This window comes from Uloborus diversus, chromosome 5, assembly GCF_026930045.1.
Source record: "Uloborus diversus isolate 005 chromosome 5, Udiv.v.3.1, whole genome shotgun sequence".
Classification (NCBI taxonomy): Eukaryota; Metazoa; Arthropoda; class Arachnida; order Araneae; family Uloboridae; genus Uloborus; species Uloborus diversus.
Window position 1 is genome coordinate 160826584 of NC_072735.1, and position 23049 is coordinate 160849632.

At 33.7% G+C, this 23049-nt stretch overlaps 1 protein-coding gene across 1 annotated transcript in view; it reads left to right on the forward strand.

Annotated features, from left to right (window-relative positions):
* LOC129223419 (ras-related protein Rab-8A-like) overlaps positions 1-23049 on the forward strand; it is a 59233-nt gene that overhangs the window by 26474 nt on the left and 9710 nt on the right. The window contains exons 2-6 of the mRNA XM_054858017.1: positions 5411-5471; positions 5566-5626; positions 13664-13741; positions 17981-18070; positions 19128-19241. Of these exons, the coding sequence (XP_054713992.1) occupies positions 5411-5471; positions 5566-5626; positions 13664-13741; positions 17981-18070; positions 19128-19241 (404 nt within the window). The remainder of the gene's footprint in view (positions 1-5410; positions 5472-5565; positions 5627-13663; positions 13742-17980; positions 18071-19127; positions 19242-23049) is intronic.

Genomic DNA, 23049 nt, shown 5'->3' on the forward strand with positions numbered 1-23049 from the left:
ATAAAAACACAGGAGCTTTATTTACACTATGTACAGAAGAAATCGTTAACAACTGCTAAATTAAACATCAGCAATTAAACAAATATCACTCAACACCGTAAACTCAACGGTACACACGTATTTACTTCCAAATACGAAAACAACACAGCGAAATGCCTCGCAATAAACAGAGCTAATACACTCTCAGAACAAATTCTCAATCGAAACTAAACTTTTTATCACGCGAGACGCTTTTATAAACATCGAAAAGATTCCACAACATTCGAAATGTTTCTCGAAATGCGTAGACCGTTATCAAATTTTATCAATGAAAAAAAGAAATAGATGGTTCGTATACTTCAGCCGAATGTAAAGGGGCTGTATATTCATTACGGGAAACTATTTACAGGTTACGTTACTACAATAATTACTATTTACGGAATTCGTAACAATACATAAAAATGGCTGTATGTGTGTGTGTGTTCTTTATATAAAACTACAGTTTACGTCGGATCCTGGCCAAATTTGGCATATCAGATATCTTTTGATAATCAGTAATTCACAAAATGGAGTTTACCATACACAAATCCACAGTTTACGTCGGATCTTTGCCAAATGTTTCTCATAGAAGTCTTTTGATGCTCAAGAACTCACATATGGGGATTTCGACAGAAAATCCGGGAAACGGAATGCTTACGCCTATTAAAACGGTGACTGAAATTAAAATTAAAAAAAAATCCAAAGAAGTTTTAATTTAGATTTTGAATCATAAAACTGCTCTTTTCTACACGTTGGCTGCAAATTTTACCTATTTTTTAAACATAAATTTATGCCTGGTTGTTGCGCCACTTAACACAACACAAATTTCGAGGTATGACCGTGCAACGTCAGGCAACCCAGCTAGCTTTGTGATTTCAGAGTCACAGCATCAGACTGCCACGCCTGTATAAGCATCATTATTAATTCCAACACTATATTATTTCAAGCAAGAGTTGAGATTGTTTAACAGGCATCCGAACCAATTAAATGCTGAGCAGAAGTTGTTCACCATTATCTTATGAATTAGTTATTAAATTTCTCGAAATAGGATTAACAGCAGCGAACCGTGCATAACTATTACCAGAGGATTTTGTCGAGGAGAAGGGGGAGGTGCAGTTACATTTTAACTGGTTTGGTAGTTTTCATCTGTAAGCAAGGCTGAATTTGCATGGGAGTTCCTCTCCTGCACTTCTTTTAAATTTCATGTGATTTCTCACATTTTGGACAGAATTCAGACCATTTATGTATTAAAATTAGTTCTAGTACAAAAGCATTTATGCATTAAAATCAGTCTCAGCACAAAAATGGTATCAATAGTCAAGTTCAAGCTGAGAAATTGCTTTTTAATCTTTCGCACATCTGTACACTTGATTAAGATACCACTTTTAAAGAAATTTTTGAAATTTCAGAACTATTTCCCTTTTTTAAATGAACATAGAACATGTTATTTATGTAAAATTTGTTACAAAGATCAACCTGGTGACAATAACAATAACTCGATTTGGTTAATACGTGTAAATACATCACATCAGAACTCAAAAGTGGAAATCGGATACATTGTTGAATGCATTTTTTTTTCTATGTTCAAAGAATATTAAAGAATTCAATGAAACTTCATACTATACAGGTCGATTTCAAATTGTTTTTCATATGAGGCAGAGAGAAGCAAAGGGATGTAAGTGGACATTTTCAAGTTTCGAGTAAAACGCGTTTAAAGATAACGTCCTAGGTAGGCCTTCATTGATTTTTTTTCCTAAATCACACTGTACAGCAGCACCTACCAGGGCTACAAGTAATATCTCTTGCCCTAAGACAGAGGAGAGGTTCCTTTACTATTTGTACTGGTTATCTCCAAAATTTTTAATTTTGCCACTTACATCTCTTTGCTTCTCACCGCCTGATATTAAGAGAGGTGACAGAACCTGTCCAGACTAGAACCCCTATAACTGGAGAGGACGCATCCGCCATATTGGAGCAAGCGTACAACAGGGAAAGCTACCATTATTGGCAATCATTCGCCAAACAGGAAACGAGAGAGTCGGAGAGCAAAGGTGATTATTGGCGAAATTTCGGAAACAGTTGGCGTCGTTTCCAGGCTGCTAGTCACTTCGCGGGCTATTAATTATCCATTTCTTTTTTCTTTCTGCATCTGCTGGAAATCTGAAGAGCTGAAATCCTTTTTTGGAGCTGTTTGCACAATTTACAGCCGAACAACCACCCATTTGACTCAATTTAACACATGCTAAAGAAATGTAAACATCAGCAGCAATGCTATCACTACGAAGCACTGGATCAAGTTTGCTCCAAAATGGCGGATGCGTCGGTTCCTCCACTACAGGGACCTTAATCCAGACGACCCTTAATTACGGAGGAACATTGGGTCGCGTTTCACTCTGAGAGGCAAGGAAGAGGAGTATGAGAATATAATTTCAACCAGAACTTATAGCAGCGTTGTAAAAGTGAATGAACCCTATCAAACGCAGAACAATGAAATTTATTATTTCATGAAAACCTTACAGCAAGAAGGTTTCAAAATGTTGATCTCGCTTATCGTTCGTAAGGAATGACTGGCGCACCTTCCTTAAGATTTCTGTTGTCGTGTTAATTTTTTCCACGGCAACAACAATTTTCGCAAAGCGATATTAAATCGAGTCCAGATGTCTCGTACATAAATATTGTCCGTTTTTCACGAGAAGGCACTTCGCCACGCCCCCTTGAACGCAGAGTTCCATTTCACGCGGGGGTGATCGGTACGCAATCCACGCGCACTAAAGGAGACAACCAGACAACCTTAACTTGGGCGTGCATTTTAATGTGCAAAAAAGTCTTAGTGTCCTTTACATCTCTTGCTTCACTTGTCAGTTGCAATTTTAGTTATTCTTACATTTTAAAAATCGCTGCTTTTACAACAAAATGCTATGATCCGAATATGCCTTCTGCCGGAAACAGCGAAATACAATCATCGGATACCACGTGACGAGGGAATAGTCAAGTGCCTTCTCGTGAAAAACGGACAATATTTGCTATGTAGGTAGGAGCCAGTATACATATAGGCCGACGCAACAGCTTAAGTTTAGCCATTTTGGATCGGATTTTTCATTGTTGCGGGGTTAGGGTTACCAGAGCAAAGTTTCGGGTTTTGCCAAATTAGCCAAAAATAATACTTTATTTAATGAACAACTCACGTGCCGCTAATAATTGCTCGCAGTGAGAAATCACCAAACGTGATAACTTGCCAGAAAAGACAACCGCTCTAACACGCGCTCCGATGCGTCGGCTCGTATACATAGGGTCCTTAATGTAGGCAAGTATAAAATGACGTTAGGGGTGGTTACTTGTATTGTATTATCTTGCAGAGACTTTTACTTCCCTCTTTTCTGCCTCTTGGAATGAAAAGGGGCCCTATGTTCTTGTGTAGTTTTTTGTTGTTTGGATGGATTCGACTACCCTTCTTAATTTGAAAAAAAAAAAAAGAATCACCCTGTATGTTGAATATATTTGAGGAGTTTACTTTCAAAACGGATTATATCCACTTTTGGAAAAAAAAAAACATTTTTTTTCCTTTTCAGAATCTCTGGTATAAGCCCTATCGATACATGAATTTCTTTATTCTCGAAGTGGTTTATATCTACTGTTAAAGGATGCGTAAACATTGGTTTTACCACCTAAACGGCGTATATCCATCCCCTTATATCTCGCCTGGTCTTTTACAGCCAAGTGGAACTTATCCCTTATTTGCCGGGTATCCACTCATTCACTTTCATATCAAATGGCAATGGGAACAAATCCAACTTTGAATTTGCCACTTCTAATTCAAAAGTAGTTCACAAAATATAAAATAGCGGAGCGAGGCACTGACCGAGCATTTCCAATGAAGCATGACAGCCGTCAGTATTAAGAGATCACAGCACCTTGCGTTTTGTGCAAATCTGTTATCAGTTAGACAATCTCAACCTCAAATTGTAGTTACTAAATTAATGTTACATAATTGATATTACTATTAAATTGTAGTTAATTAATGATTAAATTGTGATTAATTGAAAAGTTGTGATTAATTGTGATAAAAATTGTGATCTATTAATGCCTATATATATATATATATATATATACAACGTAGTTATTTGAATCGGTTTGGGTGGTTTCATTGTTCATACTTAATTGAATCGAAGGCTTTTTTTTTTAGATGTTCAATGAAAAGAATAAAGTAAGTAAGAAAGAATAAAGTAGAGTAAAAAAAATATGTTAAAAAATGTTGAAGATTTCGTTTCTATTTTAAAGTTTATTTCTGAAGAAAATGGGTGTTTTTTTTTTTGCAAAAGTGATGATATCTACTGTTTTACACCAAAACACCAAAAAGGAATATATCCAAAATAAAAGTGTCAATTTAGGTTTTGTAAAATTGTAAAAAATTCTTAGACTCATGTCAATAGTCACTTGTTATTCTACCAAAACATTGTGAAAAATTCGAAATTCTAAAAGTTAGTATTTGTGGGTAAAACGTTTTTTTTTTTTTTTTTTTTTTTTTTGCCAAAAAATATAAAACTGGATATAATCCGTTTTGAAAGTAAGCTAGAAAATGTGTGTGTGTATTTTTTTTTTTTTTTTTTGCATAAAGGATGATATCCACTGTTTTACACCAAAAAGGAATATATCCAAAATAAAATTGACAATTTAGGTCTGATAAAATTGAGGAAAAATTCCTAGACTTATGCCAATAGTCACTTGTTATTCTACCAAAACATTGTGAAAATTTCGAAATTCTAACAGTTAGTGTTTGCGCGTGAAACGTTTTTTTCGTTTTGCCAAAAAAATGTAAAACTGGATATATAATCCGTTTTGAAAGTAAACTCCTCATTTCATGTCTTTGGGCAATTCCATGGTAACTGACTGACATTTTTGAAGCAAAACCATTTGCATTTTGTCATATTCCAAGCAAAATATACATCATTTTAAAAATATTGTCGCCTGGTTTATTTTTCTTTTTAAACTGAACTTAATGATGTAATTGAATTCCCTAAATACTCTTTGGGTGGTTTTATTTAAAAACATTGTAACTGACTGACATTAATGACATTAATTAATAAACATAACATGTCAGTCAGTTTCTATGTTTTTAACTAGTTTTTAAAAATCGACCAAAAGTTATTGAGAATTTAATTACACCTTTAAATTCAGCTTAAAAAGAACAATATACGAGGAGAAAAGATTTTCAAAATAATAAATATTTTGTGTGGATTGGGACAAAATGCATATGGTTTTGCTTCAAAAATGTCAGTTACCCTTGGAATTATCCCCCTATTACCTATTAATATCACAATTAAATTGATTTTAAAAATAAACATTTGCGTACCGAGAATTACTACATTAATTCTTGTTGTTTGTTGTCTTTCAGGAATCGATTTTAAACAGAAAATAGTTAATCTGGATGGAATGCCAATAAAACTTCAAATATGGTACGAAACCTTTTCTTTAATGTAAACCAATTTCGTCATTGTACTAAGAAAGCTATTCCGTTATTTTTATAATTAATTGTTATGAATTTTTCAGGGATACTGCAGGTCAAGAACGCTTTAGAACCTTAACAACAGCTTACTACAGAGGAGCCATGGTATTTCACCTTGAACTATTTCAAAAAGAATTGAAAAAATCGCACTGTTGCATTTTTTACAAGCAAAGCAAACTTTGAAATTTTGTTAAAACTATATTTTATGTTTATATCTCTAATTTATTCATTCATTTGTTTACTTATTAATTTATTTTTAAAATCTCAGAACATAGATTTTTTTACGAGATTTACTGATAATTAGATACATTTATTGAATTTCAAGGAAAAAAAAACATTTATTCACTTTGACATTACTGAATATTTCGTATCTATTTTACGATGAAATGATCTCTTGCAGTGAAATTTCTTCGAAAAACATATGTTTCTTTAGAAAAATTTTAACGTTAGCTGTATTTTTATCATTTTTTACATGTATAATGAATTATATAAAGTTATTTTTTTTTTAAACTTCAGCATAAAATACTTCTTTCTTAAATCTTTAGCTCAAAATGAACATTTTATATCAAATTGTCGAACAAGAGTTTAATTTAAATAATATATGTTGTACCTGAGGCAATTCCTTCATTTTTTAAAAATTGGGTATCAAATTTTCACTATGAACCTAGTTTCAAAGTTTCAATGCAAATCGAAGTTTTTGATTTTTTTGAGGCAGAAAAAAATGTATTTATAGTGAATTTCAATGCAAACCAAATATTTTCATTGAGGTTTCAACATAAGTCTTTTTTAGTTGATAACTTAAAAAGCGTATTTTTGTTAGTAAAATTTCAATGCAGACTAAACATTTTCATGGAAGTTTTAAAAAATGCTTTTTTAGTTGATTTTAAACCAAAGCGTATTTCTGTTAATAAAATTTCAATGCACACTAAATATTTTCATTGAAAATTCAACAAAAAACCTTTTTAGATGATATCATAACAAAGTGTATTTCTGTTAAATTTTGCTTAAATTGAATAGATAAATTGTAATTTTTCTGCGTAGAGTGTTTTTTTTTTTTTCAAGATTTTAGCCGACATTTAATTTTAGTTCAACATGTAAATATCAATTGGACATTTTCTATACGATTTCAGGAACGAGTTATTGATTTCTTTCAGTTGAAAACAAGCACAAAAATATAAAAGCATAGCCAACTACGTCAAATAAAACCACAATAAAGTAGGAACAACTTCATTTGTCCGCACAACTTTCATTTATTACGGGAGACATTTATTAATTATGCAGCATGTCTCACGAAAAATAAGGTCAAAGTACTACATGCTTCTAACTACTTTTGATCCTGCAGAAACTCATTATTTCAATATATCATGTGCTTATTTCAGGAAAGATTTTAACGTAAACAGATTTTATCACTCATTTTTATAATCAGATAGATTCGCGGTCGTAATATCTTTCTGAACGTCATCGCTGCGTTATTAATATTTAAGAGTCGCCTGGATGCAAATTATGACGCGACAAATAAAATTGTGTGCCAATAAAATAACGCAGACGATTAAATACTGAAGATATTAGATTTGTTAAAAATACGAACCATGGCCCCAGTGGAGCCATGTATGAACTTAATCCATGAAGTTGCGTTAGAATGATACCGAAGGCAAAAATTAAGTAACAAATTAATATTTTGTTTGTTTTATTTTATTATTTTTTTTGTCCTTGTTTTGCTTTCGATGTTTTAAAAATAATATTTCAATGTAAGTTTTATTATAAAATATAATGTTCTTCTTTTATGTACCATTATTTTCAGATTTTTTTTCCCCAATTTGTTCAAATTGAAAAAAGTAAGTTGTCTTAACTATGTATTTTTCTTTGCCCCACATTCCCCTACATGTCATAAAAGTGAGAAACCACATATTTAACTAGTATTTCAATGGAAAATTAAAAAATAAAAAATAAAATAAGGCCGATTTACTTCAAAACCAGTTTAATCTAGATCATTTTTATCTGTTTATAACTAGAGAGTGCTGCTAATTTAAAAATCAAACGGAAAATAAGTTGCACACTGAGTGTTTTCAAACGAAAGTAAAATATTTTGGGAAAACTAAATGGACAGAGCGTGATATGTTTTCTTCTGAACCACGTACGTAATTTTAAAAAAATGCTTAAAAAAAAAACTATTAAACTTGCGTTTAAAAAAAAAAGTATTTGAACGCCCACTTTTTTAAAAACTATCAGATTTTATCTTCTAAAACGATCGATAACATTATTAGCCAATTGTCAGCATGAACCAGTAACAAATGTAAAAATTTTATTAGGCCCAGTGGGAGGTAGTTACAATGATTTCTTCAGTTAAGTGATTTTTCTCATGCATTACATTACTGATATGTTAGTGTTAATGGTAATTATACTTCTATTATACTTTTGAGCCTACTCTAATAAATATTGAGATTTTTCTTCAAGAATTAATATATTTCTTGCTTTTTATCACTATTAATATGAATGCAGATTGATTTTGTTCCCTTCAATTTTGCTTAAAAATCTTTTTTTTTTCATATTTCTTCTACATATTATGGGGATGTTAACAAGTGATGTCACAATTTTTTACAATATTTTTGGCCCCCTGCCCCCTTTGACACAACGTGTCACACTTTATCAAACCCCCTCCTCTCCCTTGTCACACGTCACGCTCTTTTTACTTCCTTTAAAAAAAAAGGAAGTATTGTATTCGCGGAAAAATTTTCACTCAAAAATCGACCTGAATTTCCATTTTGCTCACCCCCGAATCAATGTTGAGTTTTTTTTTTCGACTCTATTCCCATGAATAAATGCCTAAGAACGTATAGACACAAAAAATATCCATTTTGACTATTCCCGAGTTAATTACGACGAATTTTATCGTGACCTCAGTATGTACGTATGTATGTCGCATAACTCAAGAACGGAATGTCCTAGGTAGTTGAAATTTCGTACGTCGACTTCTAGTGGGGTCTAGTTGTGCACCTCCCTTTTTGGTTGCATTCGGGTGTTTCTAAAAGGAGTCTTTTGCCCCTTTTTGGGGGGGAAATCATTGTTAATTTCGATGTAAACTCGAGCGGTCTTACAATTTGGCGGACACTTGGCGATATATCGCCAGTCTTTTGGTCGTCAAGTTTGGTCTCCAAGTTTTGTAGCCAACTTGGCAACTAATTTAACGATTTTTTTTTTTTTTTTTTTGAGCAATCACGATTGCTTATTGTTCTCATTTGACTGTTTTGATGTTCCTATGATTTTATTTTCCTACCGCCTCCTTCTGCAGCACCACTGTCGACCGGCCTCACGATGCTGCTCCTCTAGTGAAAACCGTCTCCAGGTTACGTCCATATCCAACATACACACACATCTGCACACACACACTCTTGCCTGCACACAGACACAAATACACACGCGCACACACATACACACTCATGCCTGCACACAGACACAAACACTCACGCATACATATACACACACTCATGCCTGCATACAGACACAAACACAGACGCATGCATACACATACCTCTACACACACACACACACGTACTCACACACTCATGCGTGCACACAGACACAAACACCAACGCATACATATACACACACACACACACTCATGCCTGCATACAGACACAAACACAGACGCATGCATACACATACCTATACACACACACACGTACTCACACACTCATGCCTCGACACAAACACACACACGCTGGTGATTACGAAAAACATAATTTGAATTCAAAATGCCATAATTCAAATTAATTTATTGAGCAATCACGATTGCTTATTGCTTTCATTTGACTGTCCTTGACGTTACGGTTCCTTTTTCAGCTTGGACCAGGGCTGCAGCACCACCGGCGGCGGCGCGGCTGGTCCTGAGCACTGTCCACCGGAATCCACTTTTGCTGGGCGGTGGCGTCCATGTCCTAATACACACGCATGGTCATATACACTCTCCTACGTGCGCACGCCTTTAGTCACATACACACGCCTACGTGCACACACGTAAGCCTACACACACAACTATATACACGTAACCATCCAAGAGGAGGGACATGCTTGGGGGAAGGAGTCGTTTCTAGAAACAATAACTCTAATCAGTAGGGTCTTGTCGCAACTCGTTATTGCGAAAAACATAATTTGAATTCAAAGTTTCGGAATTCAAATTAGAGTTAATTGGGGAAAGTGGGTCCCGGGCCTTTTTCAATCTGCTTTCAATTTGGCCACAGTTGGTGATATTTAGAGAGTAAACTATTGAATCACATTAAAATTGCCAGTAATGGGGAAATGACATTAATCTGGAGTAAAAGGAAGTCATGTGATGCACACACACACATCAGCTTGTTTATTAACCTATTCATGTATAAAAAAAGAAGCGTAGTGACAGATTTTTTGCTTCTCACTCCCTTATCACAAACTGTTCCAATTTCACGCCCCCCCCCCCTTTCCCATCAAAGCGTGATATAATTTGCAGACACAGCCCCTATACTGTTTTTACTCTCATTTGCATTTTTGGTCTTGGGCTGTACTTAGCATTTGTTAAACGTATCACTCACTCCTTTTAAAAACGTCATGCCTCAAAAATTAACGATTCTGAGTTATGCCTTTGCTTGAGCTGCCATGAATGAGTAGCATATCTCTGTAGGACATGCATTTCTAATGCAGTTAGAGAACATGAGTGTCGCATTTGCATTTTCAAGTATTTTTGGAATGTTGTTTTCAAGAATGTCACACCTTGGGTTGTGTTTGATCCATTAGGCATGAAACATCTGTGTCGTTTACTGAAAGATGATATTATTTATTCCGTAAATAGTATTGCTCACAAAAAAAAGAGCATTTTTCATTCTTATTTTTTAATCAAGAACGCACTATTTGCATTCATGTCGGTATTGTGAGGAGAACAATCAGTAACAATAATGACCTATTTTGAGATATTTCAAATAGTCTATTTGAAATTCAATGCAAGAGCGTCATAGATAAACAGCAACTTTTTTAAACTTACACTTTTTAATTTTTTGAGCAATCACACATTGCTTATTGTTCTCATTTGACTGTTTTGAATTTCTATGATTTTATTTTTCCCCCGCCTTCCTCTGCAGCACCACCGTCGAACTGCCCCTCCCGATGCTGCTCCTATAGCGAAAGCCGTCTCCAGGTTGCGTTCATATCCTACACACACACACGCATACACACACACCAACACACACCTACACACTCATGCCCGCACACAGACACAAACACGCACGCCTACATACACACACTCGTGATTGCGAAAAACATAATTTGAATTCCAGATGTCAAAATTCTAATTAATTTTTATTTTTTATTTATTTTTATTTATTTTTTATGAAATAGAAAAGAAAAACGCCAGTTTCCCTTGCAAAAGATGTTATGCGTAAGAAAAAAAGTTCAATCAATAGCTTGAAATATAGTTTTACTACATGATATCTTACTTTTAATTTTTAAAACCTTTCTCCTGGAAAGTCACGTTTTTTGAGATATGACGTTGTTGAAAGGAGTGAGCGATATGTTGAACTTTGTTTAGGAAGTCATCAGACCCGCAAAGAAAATAGAGTAGAAATGTCAGTTTGATCTATTTTATACTATACTAGCGGTATCCGCACGGCTTTGCCCGTAGTAGAGAATTAAAAGGTAATTTGCTTCGCGTGTATTTTTACAAATAATGGATGAAGAATTTCTATGTCATTTTCTCGTTTATGTTATGGTAATTTTCTCGTCCATGTTAAGGTAATTGACTCGTCCATGGTATGATAATTTGCTCGGTAAAATTTTCTTAAAATTGGGATAGAAAAAGAACAAAGGCGAATCTTTTCGAAAACTCACTTTGAGGTGCTCACCCCTATGCTATAAACTAATTTTGTGTCAAATTTCATGAAAATCGGCCGTACGGTCCAGGCGCTATGCGCGTAACAGACATACAGAGATCCAGAAACAGACTTTCAGAGACACAGACATCCAGAGACACAGATTTTCAGCTTTATTATTAATACAGATTACAATAGCTCTCATTTTCGTGTTTAGTTTATGTGCTAGGTTTTCTTCAAATATTTATCAGGCACGCAAAAAAGCAACGAATAAATGTGAGAAATTTTATGTAGCCCTCTTTCCTGCGTGCATTAACTATTTTGGCCTTGTGTGCTGGACCTCCTCAAAATTTTCCCACGTTGAACATTCCTTTGGGGAATAGTTGGGTGTGGTCGATCCATCATTTTTAGAAAAGAAAACAACACGCTTCAAAGGTCTCTTAACTATTTCATCGCCCATAGAGAAGAAAATCTTTCCATTTTTCAATGTTAAGTTCATACAAACTTCATGTTAGTCTTAGGAAGTAGGAAAGAAAAACTCTCTAGTCAAACTCTTAAATAATTTTTCACCGAGAATGTCGTTTGGCGCTGCCAAATGCGTTGTGAGGGGAAAATTTATTTCTGAAACTTAATTCCGAAGTTATGCAAATTGTAATATTTGCAGTTATCATAAAATTATAACGAGAAAACGGTTAAAGTTTTTAAAAAGAAGAAAAAAAAAAGTTTTTTTCCCAGGAAAATCATGTGACAAGGCATAAGTTTCAACTTCCAAAGCTCCCAATTTTAATTCGGAATTTTCCAAATAGATGGCGTTACAGATAGTAAGCCCATAAATCAAAAAATGTAATTAAAAAGCACATCACATATTTTTTAAATGTTCAATCAATAAAACTCAAAGTGAAAAAAAAAAGAAAACAATTTTAGAAGAATAATTTAAAAAGATACTGTTTCAAAACTGCAATCGCCTTGATTACAAAAATTTTAATTTATCAGAAACAATTTTTTTTTTCTTTTTTAAATAATGTTCAGAACGAGCAAATATCTTTTGCCTTTAAAAATAGGTTAATAAGCGGATTATTTTAAGCAATTTGCATTAAACGTGTCCCTATTTAGCAAAAAACTATTAAAGGACATGCTTTTATTTTAGAAATCTGGCATATTAATAGATTTCCCGTCGTGCTGTTTTGAGAAATATTGAGCACGTACATTTCTGGTAGTAAATCATTGCATTATTTACGTCAGCTCGATATTTCGATGTATTTCTCAGTCGTTTAACTGAACTTAGGGAGTTTTTTTTTTCTTTTCTTTTGCATAAGTCAAGTTGGCAAAATAGGTTAACGAGCCATTTTTTTCACCTAATTTCTCCTTTTAATAAAATAAATGATCAGTTTCATTTCGTTTTGGAAAACAATGAAAATATATGTTATAAACTTTTCTTTAAGTTTATTTAAACATTACAAAATGCTTTATTTTCATTCAAAACTTGGTAACTATCTGTTGAAAAGAGCTAGGCAAGCGTGACAAAATTTGTTACGCACTCCAAGTGTACTTTTTCTAAATTCAAATGTTATGAATATAAATGTTCTGAATGTTTCTTCTCTTAATTATATTAATATCCTTATTAATTACCAATATAAGAGGGCTATTTTTTTTCTTTCAAGATACGAATGGTTGCGAAGTAAAATATACCGCGAAAATCCGATGGCGCAAAAGCTCTAGTGTACTCTATCTTGTATATAGCTTGTTAAATCGCAATCACCAATAAAACCTTCGGCGAAGTGTAAATTTCATGTAGCATTCTGTCCTTTAATTTCTTCAGCTGGGGCAGAGAGGGGGGGGGGGGGCAATGCAATAGAAATTCATCGACAGAAGTGTAACGTGAGCAGGAAAACTTTAATGAGTAACAGCAACGTGAAAAAGTTGATGAATAATGTACAAATATCGTAGTCCGAACTTTGCTCCTTCCAACTTCCATCTTTTTGCTCACATGAAAATCTTACTTGGAGGACAAAAAATTGGTTCAGACCAACGCAGCGTAGAAACTGTAAGACCATGCGGCTGTCTTCTACAACGAGGGTTGAAAAAGTTGGTACCAAGACCAATGTCGCAAAGCGGTAACTATGTAAAGAACCTTGGTGATGTGTGAAAAATTTCCAAATAAAACAGTTTCACTGTAGTTTTCAATTCACAACTGATAGGACCTTGGGGGAAAAACACCCCACACAAGCAAAATATTTCACATAGAGTCAATTTTTCAAAAATGAAAGAATCCCCATTTTGACTGACTAACACTGTTTTAACATTTCAGGGTATACTAGTGATGTATGACGTCACCAATATGGATTCCTTTAACCATCTTTCCTATTGGTTTAGAAATGTTGAAGAGGTAAGTTCTGAGCACATTTAAAAAGCAAATAATCTATATTTATAATGTTATTAATTTTTTACACAATACAATTTCAAGTAAGTTTAAATCAAGGAAGTATAATTCTGATGAAGTTAGGAAAGAAATGTTTGATTTAAATTATTAAATCTAAAAATGAAAATGTTGTAGACATGTCGAGTCAAAATAATTTTGCTGTGGCTTTCCAAAGGCATTATATATTGGAAGAGTGGGTACAATGGGATTCAACGAAAATTCAATTGCATTTTTTATCACTAAAACCAGACATTAAGTTCTTTCAAATGGTACAATATTTGTCACTGTAATAGATATTATAAAAGTGAATCTAGAAAAAACTACGAATTCACAAAAACGCGAAAAAAAATAATAATAATAATAAATACGAAATGCAATTTTGTCTCACTATTTCCCTGGTAGGTATGAACGGTGTGACACATATTTTCAAATTAGTTCACTTTGAAAGAATCTAAATTTACCTTTAAAAATATGAATTACTTTTGTCGTTTGGTTCTGGTATGAGTAATTGTCTTTGGTAAGGTAAATTTCTTGTCATCCTGACACACTGTAGTGACATTTACCACGTATTTGTTTTGGACTCAGATAGAATGATTTAGAATATTCTGGATTAGTAAATGGACTTAAAGTGTCATCGTGTGATGTAGCATTAGATAAGAATAGAATGCTTTCACTGTAGTTTTTTTCTGTTATTAGTACAGCAGCTTCTTTTCTGTGTTTCAGAAAATCTCCAAAAGAACTTATCCGACTTCCTTTTCTCTAGGCATGTTGAAAATTTGAAATGTGTAAAAATATTATTACATTTAGCATATTACAAGGAAACAATAAAAAAAATAATGTAAATAGAATAAGTACGAAATGGATACTTATTAAGATAATATTTATGCGATATTATCTTAATATATAAAAATCAATGTCCCGAGATAACATATATATATATATATATATATATATATATATATATATATATATATATATATATATATATATATATATATATATATATATATATATATATATATATATCAACGCACAGCCAATACTGCTGAAGCCTCATACTTGAAATTTGGCAGGCATGTCCACATGATTATGAAAGTATCCACCAAGAAAGGTTTTTTCGAAATATCGATTAGTTCAGGAGAAATTAATTAAAACCCCTTAATTTCTGTGAAATTAAAACCTGTCATTGAAATTTAAATCCCTTATTTTTGGAGGCTTTCCTCCATTCAAATCATTTTTCAGTACTTCATCTCAACTTTTGGTCGAAAGCGAATTTTAAATTTGATATTGTTTCTCACGTGATTCTTCGAGGCTTTTCTCAAGTCAAATAATAATGTTTCTGTCTTTTGCTTTCATTTTTTTCAAAATTAGAAGCGAAGTTTTTAAGAACATCATCACAGGCGGACTATTCTTTTGAATTTAGAAGAGTGCAGTTTCCTGTAAAAGTTTGCTTTGCAATAACCGTTAATAAGTCACAAGGACAGACATTAAAATTAGCAGGGATCGATTTTGGAGAAGACTTTTTTCCACACGGCCAATTTTATGTAGCTTACTCCAACGTCAGTTCATCAAGCAGCTTAACAATTTAAGCACCAGGAAAGAAAAAACTAAAAATGTTGTATACAAAGAAGTTCTTGCTTAAACATAGGTATAACAATAAAATGTGGATGGCCTGTGTTTGCAAAGATAATCAATACTTTAAAAAAATCGTTAATAACAGTTGAAGATCGGTTAAGGACAAGGGCATATATATATGGAGTCCAGGGGCCCCGGGATCCTCTCAAAACTAGAAAAAATTATAGGTAATAAGTAATTATTATAGGGGATTTTCGAAACTAGGTGCACCAAGCACTGTTAACCCCTGCTAATTCTATTACCCGAGCAATGCCGGGTACGGGAATGCTAGTATTACAATAAAAGTCATAATTCCATTCAAGCATCCTTATTTTGTTGATGCAGGGCGCTCAAACTTATTTCATACGATTTGCATTAAAAAGTTAGTTGCAATTAAATTTAATTCAATGTATAATTTCTCCATTTTTAATGTAAAAGTGCCATGGGAACAGTGAGCAACGAATTAATGATGTCTCACTGTTTCGGTCTCACTGTTCGCTCATTGCAAAGTATAAATACAATGGCTATTAGACGAAGAAAATTAACAGCATAATCCTACTGCTAAAATGAACGTTAGTTAATAAACTAAAGTAAGATTATATAACATTAGTATCTAAAGTTTATCTAAGAGTTTACAAAAAGTGCAACAAACAATAAAGATAATTTTACTCCTATGGGTTCAAACTATAATGACAAAGATTTTTTTCTTACATGATGCTTCTTCCCTTTTCACTGTACCCACTTTTCCCCTATTAATTCGTTTAGTATGATTTTTTGTTCAGAGGCACAGAACTCACTAAACCATGGATTTCCAAAGTGGTGCCGCAGGTGGAGGCAAGGCCCAAGGCGTACCACGAAGTGTCCACAGTGTCAATATATATGTATACTAGTGGTACCCGCACGGCTTTGCCCGTAATAGAAAATTAAAAGGTCTTTTGGTTCGCCTGTATATTGACTAATAATGTATGGTGAATTTTCTCGCCAATTGGCTTGTGCACATGTTACGGTTCCACGTTATGATAATTTCGTAATTTACTCGTCCATCTTATGATAATTTTGCTTTGGAAAATGTTCTTAAAATTGGAATAGAAAAAGAACCACATCGAATTTTCAAAAAATCGCTTCGAGGTGCACACCCCTAAGCTACAAACTAACTAACTAACTTTGTGCCAAATTTCTTGAAAATTGGCCGAACGATCTAGGCGCTAGGTGCGTCACAGAGATCCTGACAGACAGAGATCCGGACAGAGAGACTTTCAGCTTTATTATTAGTAAAGATAATAGAAATAGACTAGGATGCTATGAGAAAATTCTCATTCTTCAAAGGGTGCCGCGAATCGGAAAAGTTTGGGAACAAGTGCTCTAAACGATTTAGCCTCAAAGAATGCTATGTACTGATTTTTAAAAAATGGTCATTCAAAAATCAATTAAATGTACTTAAAATTATAACGGATGGTTTTCATTCGGCCACTTTGTTTTAAAATTTCGAATTGATTATTCATAGTGTAAATTCTTTCTTTCGTGGTTTTTTATTTCATGTGATTGAAAATTTAAAAATATTTTTCATGATTGTTGGTAAAACTTATTATTATTAATATATGTGTGTGTGTATGTCTATTAATAGTTACTTTTATTGTTGGTTGAAAAAGCATCTGGGCTGTCGAGTCTGGCCCTGTGGAGGAAAAGGGCCGACTCTTAAGTCGAACTACGATTCCTGAAATTTAAAAAACCCCGACTCCGACCCTCAGCTACGACTACAACTTCCTTACAAAAATAAATAGAGTCATGCCATTTGGAAACAGGCAGAAAGCTCTGAAAAGTGTCACCTAAAATACCCGGATTTTTATTTATTTATTTGAATGCAGGTGTGATCCAAAAGTTACTTCCCCTACATGCGAAGCTGTATAGCGGCCTATCCGCTCGACTGATTGAACCAGAAATTTAGACATGCTCAAGATTACGATGATTTTAAACATCTTATATCTTCCGGTTACAGTTACAGTGAACAATTTCAAAATTTTCGGATGGCAACGCCCACTTTTTCCTTGAGCAAATTAATCAGCTGGTTGAAAAATGGCGTTGAAACGATTTGCGTGCGACGAAAATTACCGAATGAAACATTTAAAAAGAAGAATATAATGAAGGACTAATGATAACGCGAAAAGTGTTTTTGCCTAACTTTGCATAATTCATAAGATTAGACAGTTTAACCGACACACTTGGAACACAGTTTAGTACACATTCAGGCAACTGGAACACTTTCTGAATTAAAATGTTCCAAACATCTTTCCCATGTGTACGGAGAGTTTGCAATGTAAGAAATCGAACCATTTGGTCTAAAGGGGGAAAACGTAAAGCACTATCAGTAAAAGTTTTCAAAACTCTTTCGGTCAGAGTCGACAGGTATCTTGGTCACTCCGATTCCAAAAACTCCACTCCTATTCTACAGCCCTTAATGCCACATCATCTAATCACGAACTCCACGGAGACACTTCTAATCGAAATCATAAATTATCTTTTTTTTATGCATAATTATCTTCAATTTTTTTCCAATACTATTTTGAAATAACTGATTTTTTTCCTTTTGTTTAGAATGCATCACCAGATGTCGTGAAAGTTCTTGTAGGCAATAAATGTGACAATTCAAGTTTACGAGTTGTTGAACAAGAACAAGGAAGAAAAGTATGGCCCATCTCTCTTCTCCCATTCATTTGCCTATGTTGATGTATTTAGAATAGGCTTGTCAAGGCCAAATAACGTTCTCTTTGCAAATGTTATGTGCTGCAGAAGCAACGTGAGGAAAAAGTTCATTGTGCCGTTACCATGAAAACCGGAAGGGGGAAAAGGTAGGAAAGTTATTCGGCCTTGACACGCCGATTCTAAATACCTGGACTAGAATTCGGTGCTCTAAAAAAAGGAGTTTGAATTCTCACCGGGTCAACGAGTACTTCCAAAGGGTTCGACTTCAAAAGATGTCATGCTTTAGGGAAGGGGTGAAATTGTGAGTTGAAGACTGAAGGGGTCAATTGTGCCAAAAAAAGTATGACATCATTTATGGACAGCCCCTAAGTGTGCAGTGTCAAATAAATCTTTATCTGGTCTTATGTTAAAAATGAAGATTTATTTCGCACATTGCAACAATAATAAATAAGCAAATAATAGTATGCAATGTATGTACAAGTAAATATATTAATGGGAAAGAAAATGACATATTCTTGTAGTACAGTGAAACACTGTTTATACGTTTTTGAAGGGACTGTATGAAAAAATCGTATAAATGAAAAAACGTATAATAGGAACACGTTAATGTGTATTAGTGTATTAGATTCTGCAGGGATCAATTTAAAAAACGTATAACTGATAAAAACGTATAATAGAGAAACGCATAAACGGTACTTCACTGTATTTACATTTTGTCTTGACTGTAACGTATAAGTTAAAAAAAAAAAAAAAAAAAGAAAAAAAAAAAAAGAAATGTGGTGCTCCCCACTGTAGCTTCTTTTTTTATATTTTTTTATTATTAGCATGCTTTTATTAACTTCACCTGTTTGTGTGTATGCATCTTGTAACGGAATCTTGCAACTCAAATTTCTCCCACTTCCTGCGATCGGATTCTTTTGATACAGAAACAAAGTCTTTGGTAACGCTATCTATGAGAATTGTCTTAAAATATTAATCATGTTTAGTGTAACATTAATAACGATAAATATTTTTTTACTTACGCTACGTTGCATTTTAGGTAGCTGAGAGCTGTGATGTTCCTTTCTTTGAATGCAGTTGTAAAGAAGACGTAAATATAGATGAAATTTTCATGACTGTGGCAAGGATGATCAGGGAACAAAGAGAAAGACGGGTAAGGATACATCTGAATGTCTTTAAATTCTGTAAAATATGATCAATGAAAATAAGGTCTATAACGCCTCCAACATACGAGGCGATTAGTTGAATCAACTTTTCGGAAAAGTTGCCTGTCAACTAGTTGACTGGCGTTTTCCGTTGTCTTCACACGAGGCAACTGAGTTTTTTTTTTTCCCCCGTCCGTATGTGCGGATGTGCGTATGTTTATTTATTTATTTATTAAAAGCATTGCACACTACAGAAAGAATCCAGTTACATTGGCAATATAAAAAAAGCAATTAAAACAAACTATACATTTAAAATATTAAAACATAAAGACTTAAAATTGTTAAATGACAAGTTAAAAATATCTAAATCATGACAATGAATGTTAAAAAGTTTGTAAAATTTAAAAAGAAAGAAATTATTAACATAGTTCCGTCTGATAAAAATATTTTAAAAAGAAGAATGACTCCTAAGAATTCTACTTGAGACAGCAAGTTGTATCGAATTGACGATATCTGAACAGTTAATTTGAGTTAACTTTTCTTCTAATAAGTTGAACTGAAGACTAAAATTGGAAAACGCATTCAATGCCGCAAATTTTTTTTTTCGTCAAAATGAAGTAACTGCCAAGCATTTCACTGAAGTAAACGATCCGTGTGCCTATCCCCCCTAAAAGTAGCTAAAATAACGTTGTTAGAGTCCGCCAGTGGAGCAAGTGTTAGCGCCTGTGAGGTGGAGAGTGCAGTAAGTGCCATTGAAGGTTTTTGAAGGTTACTTATCTTGGTTGGTCCAAGTCCATAATGCAAAAAAAATGGAGTAGTGCCACAATCCGCCTGGAATCTTATTTTTGATGCCCTGTCAAATTTTGCATTTGGCACTAACTGCGTTTTCCATTTTTAGTCTTCAATTTATTCGAGCGGCTGCTCCCCTACGCAGTTAAAACGAAATCGGGTTGACTCAACTTGAGCAAGCGCTTGACTATGTAACAATGAGTTGAATCAACTAAAAAGTTGATTTAACTCATCGGGATGAGAATGTTAGTAACACATGTACCTGGTGTGCCTGATGAGTTGACTATCGTGTGAAAGATGCCGGACGATTCCTTTGCTTTTCTACCTGGTTACACATCCTGATAACCACCCGATCGAGAGTTAGATCAACTAAGTTGACAGTGACAATTTGCCTCATGTAAAGCAGACCTAAATGATGACGAAAGCTTAAGAACTTACTTGACATATTGCTTGCAAACCGTCCTCAATAACTAAAACACTAAAGCTTTCTTATATATTCAAATAAGTACCGAATGTACTGCAACCACACTTTGGATCAAACGAATTTTTATTCAAGTTTAACTTCTTTGTCATATAAATATTTATTAAAGAATATTTTTTATATTTACCTGAAGATGTTAAAAAAAAAGAGTGCTTTCGTGAAAAACGCAGAATTTTATCATTCATTCAGAGGCATTGTATAAGATATAATTAATTTCAAAGATGCAAACCTTTGGATCATTTTTAAATATGTTTTACAATGATCATTTTTTTACTAAACTATGAAACTTAAAATTAATTTTACGAATTTTATTGCTTACTAGCTGTGTGCCCGGCGTTGCATGGACTACCAAAAAAAAAAAAGGAAGAGATGTCCAGTTGATTTTTTTATATTACCCTGACATCAGTTTCTAAAGCGTTAAGTAATAAATAAATACGCGTATTGCAAGGTTTGCAAAACAGAGCATATTTTTGGCAAAAATCTCATTAACTTTAATCATAGTTATCAATGATACAAGTTATGAGTATTTTCAATTAGCACAAAAGATGATAATATCTTCATTATCAACTATAATCTGTGCTCACGTTAAACTGAATTACATTTGATAGACTATGTATGAAATATTTATGTACAGTTACAATCAGTTTTTTACAAAGAATGACACATACTGTTTGGTTGAATACATGAAAATAAAGCACCAAGACTAAATAAATACCAATAAGCATTAATTTAATACCAAGTCATCAGATTCCAATTAAGCTTTAGTTAAAATCCTTAAAAACAATCCTTTTTTTGTTCAACTCTGTTTCACTTAAAGAAATCCAAACAATCTTAATTTAACGTGTTCTTTTAACGATACAAAATGTATTTCAAAAGTAAAAACAGGAAAGAAAAAGAGAGTTATTACAATTCGAAAACTCACCCACGTGACGGAAAAAAGTCGAACAAAATAAACATAATTAGTCGCGCATCCTAAATTTACCAAAATATGAGGCCGGTCAATGATAAACTTACACCATAATAAATAAACATAACTAAAGAAACAACTTTCATATTCGCAACTCCAACGAACTATAGGGGGCACTGCAGTCACTGTCTAATGGCCGACTTAAAAACTAAAACAAACGCATGTGGTAACGAAGAAAATGCTAAAAGTGTTGTGATTTTTGTTCATATGTATGATATTTTTCGCTTTATTCTTTTTAAATTAATTTTCAAAGTCCTGTGGATATTCTGGCCCACGTAGAAAGAAATGAGAATTCAAGAAGCATTACTAAACGTCAAAGATTAATGCAAACTACGTAGTTCGTAGTTCTAAGCAGCTATTTCCACGATGTTGAATTCGATATTTATCAATTCTTGATAAAACTAAATAATAATTGTGGCCTGACAAGAACAACAATTAATGCTAGAAAATTCAAATACAAATACAAATACAAAAGCGACGACCAGCAACAGGCTCTGGCCCCAGCTAGACTGGTCCTAGTCAATTTACAATCCCCAGTGAAGATCAATGGCCCTCTTAAAACTATCTACTCCCTTGCTCATTACCACCTCTTCCGGTAAACTGTTCCAAGGTTTCACTACCCTGCTATAATAATAATTTTTCCTAATATCCATGTTAGCCTGAGACTTAAATAGCTTAAAACAATGACCCCTTGTCCTGTTTTCAGTGCTTAACTTCAGCCCCGTAACAACTTTCATTTTAATAAATTTAAACAACTAAATCATGTCCCCTCGGTCTCTTCTTTGCTTAAGACTGTACATTTTTAACCTTCTAAGCCTGGAATCATAGTCTAAGTGAGAAAGTCCTTTTATTAGCCTTGTAGCTCGCCTTTGAACCCTTTCCAATACATTAATGTCTTTCTTAAGATAAGGAGACCAAAACTGAACAGCATACTCCAAATGAGGTCTTACCAAACTTCTATATAAGGGCAGAAGAACTTCTTTAGATTTGTTTGAAATAGATCTATTGATAAACCCAAGCATCTTATTGGCCTTGTTACTAGCAATGCTGCACTGTTGGCTAAACTTTAAATCCTGACTTATTAAGACCCCCAGATCAGTAACTTTGTCTGCCTGACTAATGACTGAACCTTACAAATAATAACTTGTACACTTATTTCCATGCCCTAAATGTAGCACTTGACATTTCCCAACATTAACAGCCATACCCCATTTATCAGCCCACTCCGTAATATGATCTAGATCCTCTTGCAGCTGTTTTGCTTGTTCTTCATTATCTACAGTCCCCATAACTTTGACATCATCAGCAAAACAATTCATGTTCCTAGAAATATTTTTGTGAATATCGTTCATAAAAACAATGAACAAAACAGGCCCTAACACTGATCCTTGAGGAACCCCGCTTAAAACCTCACTCCAATTAGAGTAATTTCCCCTTACAACTACCCTTTGTTTCCTTCCGGTCAGCCAGTTTTTTACCCAAATGAAAGTTTTCCCTCCTATTCCTATATCAGCTAATTTGCTAAGTAGAGCAACATGCGGTACCTTATCGAAAGCTTTTTGAAAATCAATGTAAACAA